General features: G+C 41.6%; 2 protein-coding genes across 3 annotated transcripts in view; one reads left to right on the top strand and one right to left on the bottom strand.

The window, feature by feature from the left end:
- Positions 1-17,455, top strand: part of LOC144784299 (WW domain-binding protein 2-like) — a 431,126-nt gene that overhangs the window by 74,477 nt on the left and 339,194 nt on the right. The window lies entirely within an intron of this gene.
- CCDC78 (coiled-coil domain containing 78) overlaps positions 1-17,455 on the bottom strand; it is a 434,980-nt gene that overhangs the window by 353,238 nt on the left and 64,287 nt on the right. For both annotated transcript variants that reach the window (XM_078662986.1, XM_078662987.1), the window contains exon 2: positions 11,663-11,880. In XM_078662986.1, the coding sequence (XP_078519112.1) occupies positions 11,663-11,784 (122 nt within the window). In that variant the 5' untranslated portion in view covers positions 11,785-11,880. The remainder of the gene's footprint in view (positions 1-11,662; positions 11,881-17,455) is intronic.

Raw genomic sequence — 17,455 nt, 5'->3', positions numbered from 1 at the left:
CCAGTATTACGATTGTAGCAGTTCATTTCTTCTGCACGAGAAAGAAGACTGTTCAATAAATACTTTTATTGAAAACGCCCGTCTCTCTATTTCTCTGCACCTCTGGTGAAACGAAGCATGCACGATTGACTGAGTAAAATATCTATCTATTGTTTCCATGACTCTGAAGATACGTTTTATCTTGGGGAAACAAAGTTGTCATGTTTATGCGGTTGTAAGAAACTAATCCCTTCTTGTTCATTCGAGAACGTTTCTAGTGACCTCTGAGCTAGCTGGCATTCACAATTAAGTTTAATATATTCGATAGAGACCTAGTAGACCCCAGTCTTACATCACATCTATAGGATATATTATTCCAATGCGCAGAGCCTATTGGGAATATAGGAACTACACTACAGCGGCAAGACCCCTACATTCGCTGGCTTTTGCCAGTTTAACCGCTTAGCTAAGAAGCAAAGATTTGGGCACCCAGCAGGGGGAATAATGGCACTGATATCAACCAAAATAGTGAAAAAGGGGATCGAAAAAACTTTAAATTGTAAATGGCTACTTGCATGTAGGGTAACCTTATCTGCCTCTGACAAAAGGAATACAATGATGCTGTTAAATGTGTATATGCAACGGGGCAACAGAGTGGAATATGTTGTTGAAATGGGGTATTTTAAAGATGATATGGATACAATCTGTGAAAAATATGGCATGGATTTGATCATACTGATGGGCGACTTTAATCATAAACTGGACCCAAAGAAAGTAGATTGTTGGCTTCAAGAACTGCCGGAGGCGTATGGTATAATACAAGCAACTTTCCCTGACTGTGTATCTACATCTAATGATATTCAGCTGGGAAATTATTTGGGATCTAAAAACCTTTTTTGTCCAAATGGAAGATCAACCTTAGACTGCCCTGCAAAGAAAACATTTAAATTAGGTTTGCAAAACTGCCCCATAGATTATGTCTTTACGACACCCTGGTGCTTCCAACTAATTAAAGATTTTAGGATTACTAATAGAGAAGGGAGTGACCACAATCTCTTAGAATTAGAGCTCCCTGATGTACATCTGAACCCCTGTAATAAAGTTATAGAAGAACAGGTGGGATACCCTAGGCGGATCACCACAAGATTAACAGAAGAGTATGTAGTTTGGCTAGTAAAGTTGCAACAGAATTTAGTCCTGGGCATAGTAAGTGGTCAGAGCTTGGATTGGTATGAGGATAAAATTGAAGAAGTGGTCCAAAGTCTCAGTGATGGGCTGAGGAATGACAAAATAAATGATAAAAAGATCCAAAGAAGGCAGGTGAGACAAAGAAGGTGGTATACAAAGAATTGTTTGAAAAAGAAAAGAGAAATTAGGAGAACAGCACGTAGCCTAAGTATAAAGTATGTCCAGGGTAAGGCCATTGCCTTCACGAAATTAAAAAGAGAGTATAATATGTTAATTAGGAGGGCAAAAAGAGAGTATAAAGAAGACTGCTGGACAAAGCTGCTTGAGGCAATAGAAACAAAGAATACACGCCAGTTCTGGAAACTAATCCAATCAGCAGTAGATCACCCAGCGGCCACAATGAACTGTGTGGTAGAAGAAGCAGCTTGGGAGAAATATTTGATGGACCTTTATAGCCCAGGCAGAGAACTGGAAGAGGGTTTGCAACCAGATTTGAGCGGTGTGGTAGCAGTCTTAAAACCCGACTTTTCGGCCTCTGAAGTGAAAAGGTTTAAATTTAACAAGGGCAGCAGGTCCTGACAACCTTCCTGCCGTGATAATTAAAATCCAGTTGGACTGATGTGCAGAATGTTTTGCTAAAATGTTCCAAGTTATCTTAGAAACCGGGGAGTTCCCTAACAATTGGAAGGGTGCAATAATAAGGCCCATACACAAGAAAGGCGACCAGCAAGCTCTAAAAAACTATAGATTAATTAATCTAATAGATATTGGGGAAAAGATTTTTGCAAAAATAGTATTAGGTAAACTAAAAGTTTGGGCAGACCAGAACTCTGTGGTATCGGTTGAACAGGGGGGATTCAAAGAAGGTCATTCCACCATAGACCACTGTTTCGCCCTCTGGGCACTAGCCCGGAAGTCGATAGAACAAAAGGGGAAATTGTATTGTTGTTTTGTTGATTTCCGGGCAGCCTTTGATTTGGTGGATCAAAAGAGCCTATGGGAGTGCTTGATTAAATACTAGCAGCCCGTCCCGACGTTGTCCGGGTATGAAATAGAATGTGTGTAATGTGTGTATTTGGCAAGGACAATTTATTTTAAAATCTCGCGGTAGACAACATTTTTTGTTTCATTAGAATAGGGACGGAGAAGGGCCAGCTGCAGCCCTGGTTGGTGTTAGCAGGCGCGTGTAATGTCGTTGAATGAGAGAGTTATCAGCCGCGGGTAAATCCGTTTAATGAGAGAGTTCAGTGACAGCGAGTAGGAGAGGCTGCAGTAATTGTCCCCGCAGACACGCTCATTTGCGTGTTCCCCCGCTTGAGACCCAGATGCAGGCCTGTTTGATGTTAGCAGGCGCCTGTTCCCCCGCTTGAGGCCCAGCTGCAGCCCTGGTTGATGTTATCAGTCGCGTGTAATTAGTGTACTGATCCGCCGCCTGAGCCCGGCTAGAGCCCTGGTTGATGGTAGCAGGCGAGTCTAATTTCGTTGAATGAGAGAGTTCAGTAACAGCGCGCAGGAGAGGCTGCAGTAATGTAACTTACCAGGCATCCAGCTGAATGCGTTTGTCACGCCCCCAGCACACGGCCACAGCAGACGATCTTCTGATTAATGTACGACCCACATGGCATGAAGGGCGGAACGTAGCACACGCCCCCAGCGTTTCTCACGCCCCCAGCGTGCCCCTTGATGCGGCGCAATAGCGTTCACATGGCATGAAGGCCGGACACACGCCCCCAGTGTTTCTCACGCCCCCAACGTGTCACGCCCCCAGCGTGCCCCTTGATGCTGTGCAGCAACATAATTGGCGCTTGTATGTACGACTCACATGGCATGAAGGGCAGACACACGCCCCCAGCATTTGTCACGCCCCCAGCGTTTGCCACGCCCACAGCCCAAGATGTGGTGGCCGTACCACACGCCCCCAGCGTTAGTCACGCCCCCAGCCGACGCCCACAGCACAACGCAGACACGCCCACAAGGGAGTACTTTGCTGGCACGGTTCTTTTACCTTTTAAATGTATATGGTGTCCTACGGTACAATTGTATGTCTTGCACTGTATGATTGTGATGAACACCACTGTTTCTTGAAAAGTTAATAAAAATAATTTTTAAAAAATGTATATGGTGGCTGTCTGCATAGCCTAAGTCCTTCTGCTGCAACTGCCCTTTCCAACGCTGTATTGGGTGTTGTGATTGGTGCTGTGGTTACTGAGATTACCCGCCTCAAAGGTTTGGGCTCTCTCTTTATAATATTAGTATGGACTCCACATTTTTGTAAATTTTTTGTAGAAATTTGTGCTGCTGTTTTTGTGCTACGTCTGCCGCAAAAAGTCAATGAAAAAATGCACTGGGGTCAAAATCGGTTTTGGAACACCCTTAAAACTTTGCACCCCCTTGATCAATCTATCCATCATCTACCAATACACAATGCGGAATAGCTCTGGAAAGCTTAGTGAAGATTCGTCAAGCGTCTGCAAAGTTATTAAGCGCCAAAAATCAGAGTAATCCCTATCTCTGCCAACCCTAACTATAACTACAGAGTCACTACTGCCACTCTGTAACATAGATGCAAGTATGATTTGCCTTTCACTTTTTTACCCATTTATAGGACTTATATATACTTACTCAATCAGCAATGTTTTGGCATGGCGCATTGTATCAAGATCCATTGTTTGGGATTCACAAATGATTTGCGTGTGCAGCAATTTAAAAAAAGAAGGAGACCTGATTAGACAAGGGAGCCTTTTCCTGCTTTTGTCCGTTTTGTTTCTGTAGATCCTGAACTGAAGCCTCAGATCCAAGTGATCATTTCCAGACAAGGGCATGTCCCCCGTATCTCAGCAAAAAGAGTCATAAGAGGTGGCAAGGGAGGGAGCCCATGAACTTCCAGGTCACATAAGGAGACTATACAGAGGTCCTTTTTAGTAAATTTAAATAAAATGTACTTGGGGTTATGGGAGGCCTAAGATGACAGGCAGGAACCTCGGTAACAGTGTTGGTACCATGGTACTCAGCCGCCAGTTTAGGTATCCATGACTCCTGAGTCACCAGTGATTCATGACTTGGAATCAAGCTTCAGCAGTAAAAATATTAACAAAAAAGTAAGAAAAGCCCAGACAAAGGGCAAGCACTAAGGGTCAACTGATTTGCATTGGCCCTTCACCCAACCACTGCTGCGCACGGCCAAAGTCTGTGAGCAGCTGAGGTTGGCCACAAGCGTCATATGTTTGTCTCAGAACTGTTTGTGTTTGGAGCACCTGTTCTTAGCTTCTCTCTCATTCTCCGCTCCAAGAATGATCTTGGACAAATGGTGTATATGGACAATTGCAGAGGCACTTAATTGTAGGTCATGGAAGTAATGTTGCTGTTTATAGGTGTAACGTATTTTTTACTCTGATTCATCAATGTACCTACACAATGAGGTGCTGGGGCATGCACGTGTGTGTGTGTATGTTTGTGTGTGTATGCATGTGTGTGTGTGTATGAGACACAATATCTGCTATGCAGTACGACTTCTGAATGAAGGGATTGCTGTGGGCCTTGGCTTCTGTCCACATTTTATGTGTGATTGTCGACATCAGAGGCACTTTGTTATAGACTTTGTTCCTAATGTGGCTGGTAATAATTTCTATCTATGAAAGCAATGTCTGCTTTGAGCAGAAACAACATTATAGTTTAAATGTGGGTTCTCTAACTTTTTCTGTAACAAGAGCTACTTATGGTCAATGCAAAGCATCCAGAGCTACTAATATTGTTATTGTTGTAATAATGATGGCATCAGGACAGAGTTATATTTGTGGCCATCATATGCAAGATAATGAGCATTGACCCTCTCGTTCACTAGGCAGGGTTTCCAGCAATAATGTAACAAATGGTTTGTCATGTGGAATATTTTTAGAACAGTAAAACATAACAGACATAGCTGCAGTGCCCTATGTATCAAGGCAATAATAGCGAGTCTCCCCAGCATTGCAATATCAGCTTTAATACATTTTGGAAATTCAACTATTTTTCTCCAGACATCAGCTACTGAGTTCTGAAAATACACAATTTGTTTCCTCAAATTCATGCTTTTCATTCTTTCTATAAATATATAAATTAAACCAAGCAAAGCTTCTGATTTACTAGGCTGAGCTGCACACAGGAGAACTACTCACAAGTAGCTGGACAGCTACCGGTAGCTCATGAGCTACTCAATGGAGAGGGCTGGTTTAAATGTTTTTATGTTTTTTTAAACAAATATTATTCATTTTATTCAAGTTACTAAAGATTACCATTGTACTGCAGCACAATGTATATGCACATGAGAATGGTACAAATTTGCACTTATATAAAATGTTGTCCTACCTTAGTACTGATAGTCGAGAAGTGTTTAGGACATTACCAGTTGTAATAATGAACAGGTGGACTTTGGATATCTTCCCTGCTAGTACATTAAAATGACTACATTAGTTGAGGAGAATGAAATAAAAACATAACATTTTAAACTATCCTCCCCCCACCCCTGCTGATGGGCACAAAAGTAAAAGAGACAAAAAGAAGGAAGGGGACTGGATTGTGAAGGCTGGTTACAACGTACTAGGTTAGTTTTGTGAACACATGAATTGAGGGCTGCAAGGAAGTAGTTTATAATTTGCACGTCATACTGCGATATCTAGGATTTGGGGAAATGGTGAATAGGAGTACTGCGCCTGTATCTATCGTCGTATGTTCCCATGGGAAATAAGTGCTGTTTCCTAAGCGGGAGCATCAAGAATTTGGATGTGAGGAGAGCTCGTAAACGAGTGGTATAATATCCTCAGGGGTTGTATATGTCAGTGGCTTTAAAAGATTCTAATATGGTATCCCAGCTCATAGCGATAGGCGGCAAATGAAGAAATTGATGGCTGGGTTACAATTGCGCCGGGTACCAGTGATAATAGTCAAAAGGAACAAATAAAGAAGCTCTAAGGATAAGGTTTAGGCCACCAATCTAAACACAACAGGCATGAACCAGTCAATGCCCTAATACACAACACAACATTTATCCTGAGCTAACACAAAAATCCACTTTGCAACCAATGGACAGATCACAAGTCGCTGTTTGTTTTCTTCTTTTCTTTCTTTTTATTTCATGTGTTGATTGTTCATAAAAACCTCCTAGCCGACACGTGTTTCGTCTGATGTGGAGTTAATCCACAGACTTCTTCAAGGCTTAATTGATTAAGTTCGACCTCTAGTTTCTTGTTCAACACCCCTGCCACACCGTCATTGGGGTTCAATTATCCTCTTGGTCTATTTCTCACGTTATTTTGGCCCGTAGATAGCGTCTAAAAATCAGTCTCTCTCCATAATATGTAATTCGGGTATTTTCCTCCTGTGACGATATCTCGTCTCCCATGAAACGGTTCCTGGCGCCAGGAACCGTTTCATGGGAGACGCTATCTACGGGCCAAAATAACGTGAGAAATAGACCAAGAGGATAATTGAACCCCAATGACGGTGTGGCAGGGGTGTTGAACAAGAAACTAGAGGTCGAACTTAATCAATTAAGCCTTGAAGAAGTCTGTGGATTAACTCCACATCAGACGAAACACGTGTCGGCTAGGAGGTTTTTATGAACAATCAACACATGAAATAAAAAGAAAGAAAAGAAGAAAACAAACAGCGACTTGTCATAGCGATAGGCCTCTTTCTCAGTCCTCTACTTTCTTCTCTACGAATACCTACACTTTACGCCGATCCCCATTTTTCAACTTCTTCTCTCCAACTATGTATCGAGGAGGCTGATGATGATTTTCATCTCCTTGTAATACCTCGTTTTGCTAGTATAAGAGCTAAGTCTGCAAATTTGGCCTGCACTTCATACCCTTTTCGTCATCGATATAGTCCCAGCATGCATGTTTCTGCTGTTTGCCAACCCATATCTCCCACCACTTCCTCTAGGGCAGCGGTTATCCCTCCCCAGTATCCCCGCAGCCCGGCACAAGACCATGTCCTATGTATAAATTCTGCGTCCTGTTCAATGCATCTGGGGCAAGATGCAGTAACATTACGATAAACGGAATGTAATTTGTGTGGTGTTAAATATGCCCTTTGGGTTATCATATGTTGAATACATTTTAATTCGCGTGTTTCGGGATGCTCGTTTTGGATATTCCAGAATTGTTTTCCACTCTCTGTCTAGTAGTGGTCTGTTAAAATCTTGCTCCCATTTGGTCCATATTGGCGCCAACGGGGATGGTTGGTGAGTGCGTAGCTAGCGATAAAACCATCCGGTGAGATGGCTACCTGGTCCCATAAGGTACATAAGGTAAACCAGTTCATTGGTATTGAATTCCAGTTCTTGGGGTGCCCAGTTTTACTTTATATAGCAAACCAGGCTAGCGTGAGTTAAAAACAATGCTCCTGTGACTACTCGTTCGTTCGTGAAATCTGGATGTGGTACTGTTCTAACCCTGGCTTGCATCCAGGTTTCTAACTGCTGCTGGGGCATAATAATCTGTGTAAGATACCTTGTGCGATCATTTGCTTTGCGTAAGTTATTTCCTGTAGATTTCGGCATGTTAACCAATATGAGAGCCACTGCAGTTGTGTTGATAGGCAGTATGCATAGAAGTCTGGGGTTCCCATCCCACCGTCATCTGACGGGAGTTGCCATTTCGCTAAGCTTAGACGACGGCGACCTGTGCCCTATATTAAACTAATTAGCAATGTATTCAGTGTTTTGAAAATGGTTTTGGGGAACACTACTGGCAAGATCGTAAAAAATAGAGCAGGCGCAGGAGCATTACCATTTTTTATATTGCCAGTCTTCCCGCAAGTGAGAGGGGCAGAGACGTCCAAATTGTGATTTGGGCCCTCAGTGAGCTTATTGCTGTTTGGAGGTTCCCTTCAATAAGATCTAGTGGGTTCCTGTATTTCTGTATTCCCAAGCCTGGTTTAAATGTTATGGTAGTGTGATAGTAGACTATCAGCATCATCACCACCATCAACTCCATGACTACCGCCATCAACTCTAGTACCATCACCACCATTATCACCACTACCTTCACATGACCACTTCTGGTGTCATGACATCCACCATCTCCACTGGTACCATTGTCACTCCTGCAACCACCATCAACATCACTAATACTTCTGCCACCATTTCCATTGCCAATGCCACCACCACTCATATCACCATCATCAACACCACCACTTCTGCTGCTGCTGGTTCTTAGATCGCCACTACTCCCATCACAACTACTACCACTCTTACCACAGTCACCACTACTACCATTACTACCATCATTACTAATACCACATCATGTTCTTGTGTGTGTGTAAGAACATTGTTTGTTTGATATTGTTGGATATGTGTGTTATAGAAATGGGCATGTTGACACTTGTAAGTGAGACATTGTATTTGCGACTTCAGTTACAGAAAAAGACCAGACCTATTAGTTCACCAGTGATTATTTGGCCTCTAATATAATAAAGACAATTTGCCTGTTGAAGGCATTGATAGTTATACATAAACATCAAGCCTTTTGTCTGATTTCTTTCTTGAACTATTGTGACAATAGAGTTACTACTTACTAGTTTAGTAAAATCTTTCTGAAGCGGAAAAGGACGACACTTCCAAAACGTTACCTGTGGTGTAACCACCACACTAATCTGGTTTATAAAAAACACATATCGCTAGAGTTGGAAAATGAGGAAGCAGAGATGTTGAATAGATGGTGAAGCACCGTTCGTTACATGGAAGGATTTCTTGGCTTAGTACTAGTTCTTGGCCTCAGACATTGCTTCCAAACTGCATACTCCATGTCATTCGTTATCTTTGGTTCAATAATGGTTGCTAGAAAGCCCCAAACTAACACCCTGAATTTCTTCCACAGATATTTCCACATTCTGCCTGTACTTCTCATGGTAAATGGTCAAAATATCGATTCCAAAATATAGACTAACCTTAATATCGAGTCCAAAATATCGAATGGACAAAATATCGACTGGACAGAATATAGACATCAAAAATATTGTTTTGAAGGTAAGTAATGTAATATCGTTTTTAAAAATATAGACAGTCAAAATATCGAAGTACATAATATAGTTTATTAAAAAGATCGAATTTTCAAGTGTTTTGTATGTTAGTATATGTGTGAAAAGTGTATATATTTTTGTAATTTATTTTAAGTAATTAATTTTATGTTATTTAATTTTTGCGTAATTTAATTCTGTAGCAGGTTGTAGGTTTATAGGGGAACAGGGTGGGAAGTAATTTAATTATAATTAATTGAATATGTTAATTAATTAATTGGTATTTATTTAGAATCAATTGTTAATTAATTTTTAATTGGTAATTAATAATTCTTAATTGATAGTTAATTATTATTAATTGATAATTATGTGAATTACATTAATTTATTTTCTGTAGTGGGTTGTGGGTTTATAGGGGAATAGGGTGGGAAGTAATTTAATTATAATTAATTAAATATGTTAATTAATTAATTGGTATTTATTGTGATAAATTGTTAACACATTTTTAATTGCTAATTAATTAATTCTTAAATCATTTTTTAATAATTGATTAATAAATACTTATATGAATAATATTAATTTATTTTCTGTAATGGGTTGTGGGTTTATAGGGGAATAGGGTAGGAAGTAATTTAATTATAATTAATTAAATATGTTAATTAATTTATTGGTATTTATTTTGAATATATTGTTAATTAATTTTTAATTGATAATTAATTAATTCTTAATTGATAATAAATGTTTATTAATTGATTAATTGATAATTATGTGAATTATATTAATTTATTTTCACTAGAGTGGGAATAGTAAAATGTACCCCTATGCTATCCTACGCTTTCCCTACTGTTGCCCCCTCTGGACTTTGAATAGTAATTTTTACCCCTACGCTATCCAACGCTTTCCCTACTGTTGCACTCTTTGGAGTGGGAATAGTCATTTTTACCCCTACGCTATCCAACGCTTTCCCTACTATTGCACTGTCTGGAGTGGGAATAGTAATTTTTACCCCTACGCTATCCAACGCTTTCCCTACTGTTGCCCCCTCTGGACTTGAAATAGTAATTTTTACCTCTACGCTATCCAATGCTTTCCCTATTGTTGCGCTCACTGGAGTGGGAATAGTAATTTTTACCTCTACGCTATCCAACGCTTTCCCTACTGTTGCACTCTCTGGAGTGGGAATAGTAATTTTTACCCCTACGCTATCCAACGCTTTCCCTACTGTTGCCCCCTCTGGAGTGGGAATAGTAATTTTTACCCCTACGCTATCCAACGCTTTCCCTACTGTTGCACTCACTGGAGTGGGAATAGTAATTTTTACCCCTACGCTATCGAACGCTTTCCCTACTGTTGCACTCTCTGGAGTGGGAATAGTAATTTTTACCCCTACGCTATCCAACGCTTTCCCTACTGTTGCCCCCTCTGGAGTGGGAATAGTAATTTTTACCCCTACGCTATCCAACGCTTTCCCTACTGTTGCACTCTCTGGAGTGGGAATAGTAATTTTTACCCCTACGCTATCCTACACTTTCCCTACTGCTGCCCCCTCTGGAGTGGGAATAGTAATTTTTACCCCTACGCTATCCAACGCTTTCCCTACTGTTGCACTCTCTGGAGTGGGAATAGTAATTTTTACCCCTACGCTATCCAACGCTTTCCCTACTGTTGCACTCTTTGGAGTGGGAATAGTAATTTTTACCCCTACGCTATCCAACGCTTTCCCTACTGTTGCACTGGATGGAGTGGGAATAGTAATTTTTACCCCTACGCTATCCAACGCTTTCCCTACTGTTGCCCCCTCTGGAGTGGGAATAGTAATTTGTACCCCTACGCTATCCAACGCTTTCCCTACTGTTGCCCCCTCTGGAGTGGGAATAGTAATTTTTACCCCTACGCTATCCAACGCTTTCCCTACTGTTGCACTCTCTGGAGTGGGAATAGTAATTTTTACCCCTACGCTATCCAACGCTTTCCCTACTGTTGCACTTCCAGGAGTGGGAATAGTAATTTTTACACCCCCGCTATCATACGGTAATAATATTGTGTATTTTTTATTAATATTATGTTAATATATATATATATATATATATATATATATATATATATATATATATATATATATATATATATATATATATATATGTTTTAACAGATATGATTGTATATTTTTTTATAAGTTAAATTAGTTATTTAAAAATTTTAAGGTAATTTAAGTATTTGTAAGTAAATTTTAGCTATTTATTTTTAATATGTTTTTTATTTTACATTATTTTTAAGAAATTCGATATTTTTACAATGTATATATATATCAACGATATTTTGGGTTCGATATTTTGATACTTACCTGTTTGTAGATAGGAATTCGATATTTTGTCTGTCGATATTTTGGAATCTATATTTTGGGTAGTCGATATTTTGTCCCTCGATATTTAGTCAGTGATCCACTTCTCATATAGGCACTAAACACTGTGCTGCTTAAAATGAGGGAATGCATTACCTGAAGGACAGGCCCTCTCCACCGGGAGCTGTGGAAATTGTCCGCCCAGAGCCAAAGGAATGCAGGCTCGGCTCCTCCCCTTGGCGGCTTGGCCAAACTCGCCCAACAATGTCGACATTCATCTCAGCAATACTAAGACCAAAAAAACCAATTCCAGATGGTGGATTTCCAGCTGCAGGAAGAGTCACCAGACTCGATGGACGGCAGGAACAATATTCCTGAAGAATTGATACAAAAGATAAACAAAACATTCAAAGTTAGTGGTGACAAACTGAGACAAAAGAAAAGCATAGTGAGATGGTGGGAAAGTTATCATTACCAGAGTGACAAAGCCTGAGAATAGCATATAAATATTTTTAACTGAGTAACAAATATCTGTGAACATACTCAAATGCTTGCCTGATTTAAACATTTGTCTCCAAACACCTAAAGACAAAAACTTAACATCCAGGCATTAAAACACAAAAAATGCGTGCAAACACCAACTTCAGCTTTCAACAGTCCAAAAAAGTTCAGCCTAGCTTCAAATTCATAAGCCTTTCTCTGTGCTTAATTGTGTCTTATGTTTCACTTAGATGTGGCTTGCTCTTGAATTTTCAGGAGTAACACACACTTGGGACTTAATTTAGAGTTGAGTGGTAAGGGAAAATCCTTGAATTTTGCGGGAAAATTCAAAATCTGGAGGAAAAACTATTAGTGGAATTTCCTCTATCATAGAGACAGTCTTATGAATGACCTTCTAATAAGGGGGTGCTCTTCCAGAATGAGCACTTTCCAAAAACACTGTGGATATGGTAGAGACCATCCACCTTAAAAGGTCTGAATTAGAAATGAGTCTCAATAAAAAATCCCCCAATTCTGAATTACTGAATTCAAAAGATACATCACATCAGCACTCGCATGGTTTTTTGTGGGTGAGAAGATGTATAGTTCGAGGGCCCCAGCCTCTCAAAGGAGCACCACATAACTTGAGATTTTTCTTTTGGAACATCCTCAAGGCTTACTCGGACATCACAAGGACATGGATACAGCTAAATATTGAGTACCTTTTTTGAGGTGTAGATAAACCGCTGGCAGAATATTTTCCACCTCTGTGGGATTCTTCCGTGAATTTACCATTCCTTCCAGAAATTAGAAGATCTTCCATAGCTTTCCAGCTCTCAATCCAACATAAGATGTTTACCTAGGGAAAATGCTTTGTGAATCGGGCCCATTGAATCTAGTATGGGCAGCTGAAACTGGCAGGAAGAGGAAGTCTACCAGCGTAGGAAAAAAGAGGTGAGCAGTGAAATAAAATATATATCTAGTTCTGGCATTGTCAACCGACTAAGACTCCGGATTACATGTGCAACCAGGTTCAAGTTAAGTGGCTTCCAAACCATAAAAATTAAAATTGAGGATTGATGGAGGGACGACTGAGGAGGGCTCTGAGAACTTTTCAGATGCCTTCCCACTGCCGATACAGGAAGTTAAAAAAATATTTGTACCACGAGGCTACATATGAACAGGACAAAGGTACTCCGAATATAAAGATGTACAAAAATGCAAAAGCAAATAAAACTATGCAAAATTACAACACAAATTTAAGATTGTATGGGTGAGAAAGAGTGAAGATGGGACAATAAATGAAAGAGGCCAGGATGGATGAAAAGAGAGGGCACTAGATAGGTGACGAAGAAAGAAGGGTGCCAAAGTAAGAGCTCAATGAACAATGACAATTGGGGTTGTTGCTCCTGGTCTGTGAAGCTGGGATTATAATTTAGGCTAATCTCAAATTATTCCTTCTTTGATCTTTATAAGTAAGTCAGTCTGGAGATCTGTATCACTTTTCAACATTACTAGGAACATGGTTGCACAAAAGCAGGCGAAACCACACAAGATGTATTTTATTATTAAAAATGTTTGGGGTTGAAGCAAGCTAGGTTGTGAGGAAGTTAGTGGCGTTTTAAACTCCTGCACAAGCTCCCTTTCCATGGACCGTTATTGTGGTCAGGAGGTAAGCCGGGGATTCATGACCAACTCTGGAGTGGAGGAAGCAATGACATCCCTAGAGGGCATGTTCGGACATTTTATTCCTTTTTTTGTTCGGAGCCTTGTGGTGTCAATAAGATAGCAGTGCTTCTCCTACCTACCTAAAACTTTGGGTAGAGATCTGTAAAGGAGGAATGACTGCACTGTTGCACCAGCTGACCTCTACTTGCCCTGATGATGGCTGTGGTTCAGGAAAAGTCTGAAGACAAGTTTCCTGTAATAGTGGCTGCCTTAAAAAGTGAACTGATTGGTGCCTTCATTGTGACTGGTGCAGTTGACCCTCTACCTAAGGATTCTTGTTGGGCTGTAGCCCTAGGATGCTGCCGGCTGCGGCCGAGTTCATGAGTTACTGAAGTGAAAGCCAAGATGTCTGCTGCCATGATGCCTTGATGTCTCTGGGCATTTTTTTGTGCTCTATAAATCTTTTTCATTTCATGGCTCCTATGGCGAACGTGGTCAGGGTGAGAAAGCCGGGCCTTTTGAGCCAGGAGGTGGATATCTGTGGCAGAGCGGAAAATAAATGTCAACAAGAGGAAGCATTTTTAAGGGTGAGCTTTCCCGATGGCACACCTCAAGAAGCTGAGTGCCTCCAAACTATTAAGGTCACAGTGGTGACACAGAAGCCATGCTACAGTAGCTTGGACTAATAAAACACTGCTTAAAAACATTCCTAGATGCTAATTGAAATCTCAGTGGTGGTGGTTAAGTTAAAAAATTATACACCGTGGACCAGTAAGTTTCAAGACTATGCAATAATGTTCATAATCAGCTGAAAATCAATTTGGGGAGGCTGGAGAATAATGCAAGTTTTTATTTAGAGACAAGGGAACCCTAAAGGAAGCCAAGGACCTAGGGTAACAATTTTTTATATTAAACAGTGGTCCTTGTTAGAACAAAAATTGTAGAAAATGAATATAGAACACACTAGATTCTATATAGTCTAGCCAGCCGGATAGACAATTTTAATGCAAATAAATAAGTTATCTGTCCGACGACAATTGCAATATCCAGTAGGATACAGTCCTGTATACAAAACAATACACAAAAGGTGTGACAAGGTGACAGGTGACAATTTAAACACAGTAATCAAAAAAGGAGAACAAAGCAAATTATAAAACAGTCAGGCGAAACAGAAAGGAACCTTGCTCCTAGTTATACATATTGCGACAAGCTAGATAAGTAACCACAGACGTAACACATTGAGATGCAGTTATTTGTGTGTACGCTGTTTTTTTAGGTCGACGACGTTTTGATCCCTATCATTAGATAACTGGGATCATCATCAGGACATGAAATACTGTAGGCCTGAGATATCACTATTACATGAAAACCAACATTAATGAAGATATGGGGAAAAAGGGAAAAAGAGAAGAAACATGGAAGAAATTAACACTTGAGACTTATTAGATGCATGTTTTTAGTCATACTTTTCCATATCCACACTCAAACTGAGAATTGAAAGCAATGCCAACAAGAATTGGAAATACAATAATGACATGTTGTACACACTTTTGTGGGGGGGAAGGTTAGAACCTGGTGTGGCAGTTAACAAGTGAGTGAAACAGGGACCTACAGCCCGGTAGAGGAAGAATGCACAGTGTGCAATTGGGGAGAATTACAGTGTGTGATCTAGCCAAGAGGGGCATTGGGCACTACCAATTGTGCATAGGAGCACATGCGGTGCCTGGGTTCAAACCATGCTAGACTCGCATAAAACCAAGGATGCACAATTGAAGAACGAATTACACAAACAAACAAGCAGAGACCTAATATAATGAGGCACAAGATCACGATGAATTAACCACGTTTAACAGCGACGGGCTTAAAGCGATAACAGTGGTGCAGAGGAACAACGGCGGTGCCTGGGGTGACAGCGTACTAACCAAACCAAATTTGCGTGAAGTGAAAGAAACATAAATTGGTAGGGCGGTGAAAACGGACGGGCAAAACAATTACCTAATATTATGAGGCAAACTGACACAGTGTTCCGTGAATCGGAGTGAATAGACCGTATCGGTCCCTGAGGTTAGCAGGGTTCTGGGGAATTAAGAAATAATTATTAAATTGTGGGCGGAACCAACGTGCGGTGAATAGTGGGGGAAGAAAGATGGAATATGTGAGAAGTTGGCCTGGTAGGGGATGTTTCCAATTCTGGAACCACCTACTACCTGACCAAACAATCCCCTTATGGTGTCTGGTTGTAAGTCAACCTTATTAGACAAGCTATCCTAGGGGTAGCATGGACTAAGCAGCCTAAAGGCTTAACTTAAGAGGTCGTGTTAAGCGAGCTGTTTTACCACATACAATCCTGTAATACCAAATGAAAGGACACCACACAAGTATATATTATAAAAATATATGTGTTTATTACTAAAAACAATCCCCAGTATTCTTTATGAATAAAGGGGCACAAGCGTTAAATCAAAAGCACTGTTTAAACATACAAAGTTGCACAATTATGGATGAGGGCAGGGGGCCACTCAAACCATATACTAAACAAGTGGTATAAGAGAGGCCACTCGAACAGTGGTTAGGCCTAGGGCCTAGGGAATCGCTGGGAGCAGTCAGGACAAGCAATGCTGAAGTCGGGAATGGCCCTCGGGATTCGGGAGATGTGCGGAAAGCGCACGCATGCACCAATGTTAACCAATGGTGCGTAAAAGTCAAATAGTTAAAGTTTAAGGACACTTCCGCTGAACCTAGAGGAACAAAACTTAACACACAGACCCTAGAGGTGTACACCAGTGTGGGAACACCGGCGGAGCAAAGTTACCTCACCCACAGGAAGTGGGTGCACAGGGTCGAAGTGGCGTCGGGTTTTGACACGCAGGCTCTTGGCGCTTGAAGCTGAAAGGGCTGCAGGCAGGGTGAAGACGAAGTGTCCGGTGGAGTCCAAGGGTGGACTCAAGTTGTAGAGTACCTGAAAGCAGAGGGGACAGAGTCTGGGTCACTCAGCAGTGACCAGGGTGGAACCAGGACGGAACCAGGCAATGTCGGGCGCAATCAGGTGGTCGTCGAGGCGCTTCTCTTCGCTGTCACGTGGGCTCTGGGGCATCTGCGACGTCCAGGAGCAGGTCACGATCTGTCCCACGCAGGCTCTCACCGTCGGTGCAGTCGGCTTCCGGTTTGGAGCAAACAAGCCTTGGTAAGAGCAATCCACGCGGGATTGGAAGATGGCGTCTCACTCGGACCAGGAAGGTCAGAGTCAGGGCTCCCTTTCAGGGGAGCTGGTGTGGATCTGGAGCAACCAGAATCACGAGTCTTCTTTTGTAGTTCGTCGGCACAGGGACCACAAGCCAGCTGGCAAGTGACCGGGCCAACGCGTTGAGCCAAATCGTGCCAAAGGGCCCCACGCAGCACTCGTCGAGTGTGGAGGGCTGAACTTCGGCTCAGGAGTAGCTCAGGGTGGGGGCTTCTCAAACCCCGGTGTACAGCTTCGAGGGTCACTCGTGGGCTGCACGGTCAGCGTCTCGTGGTCACTTCAAGATGGCGTGCCCCACGCTTCCGGTCGCCTCCACGGGTCTCAGCTTTGCATGGACTGTGGATCGGGCTGTTAGAAGCTGGGCAGGCTTGATCTCGTCGATCTCAGTCGCTCGAGTTCCGGCGGGAACTGCAACTAAGTAGACGTCGAGGGCTGGATGGTGCCTGCTGCTGCAGGGTGGTCACTCCTTGACCACAAGGGAGATTCTTCGGGCTTCCACGTTGAGATGGAGGGCGAAGGGTCTAGAATATCGTTTCAAATGTTTCTTCCAGGAAATCTGA

The sequence above is a fragment of the Lissotriton helveticus genome, chromosome 10 (genome assembly GCF_964261635.1).
Source record: "Lissotriton helveticus chromosome 10, aLisHel1.1, whole genome shotgun sequence".
Classification (NCBI taxonomy): Eukaryota; Metazoa; Chordata; class Amphibia; order Caudata; family Salamandridae; genus Lissotriton; species Lissotriton helveticus.
Note: the sequence above shows the minus strand (reverse complement) of the source record. Positions and strands in the feature narration are given on the sequence as shown.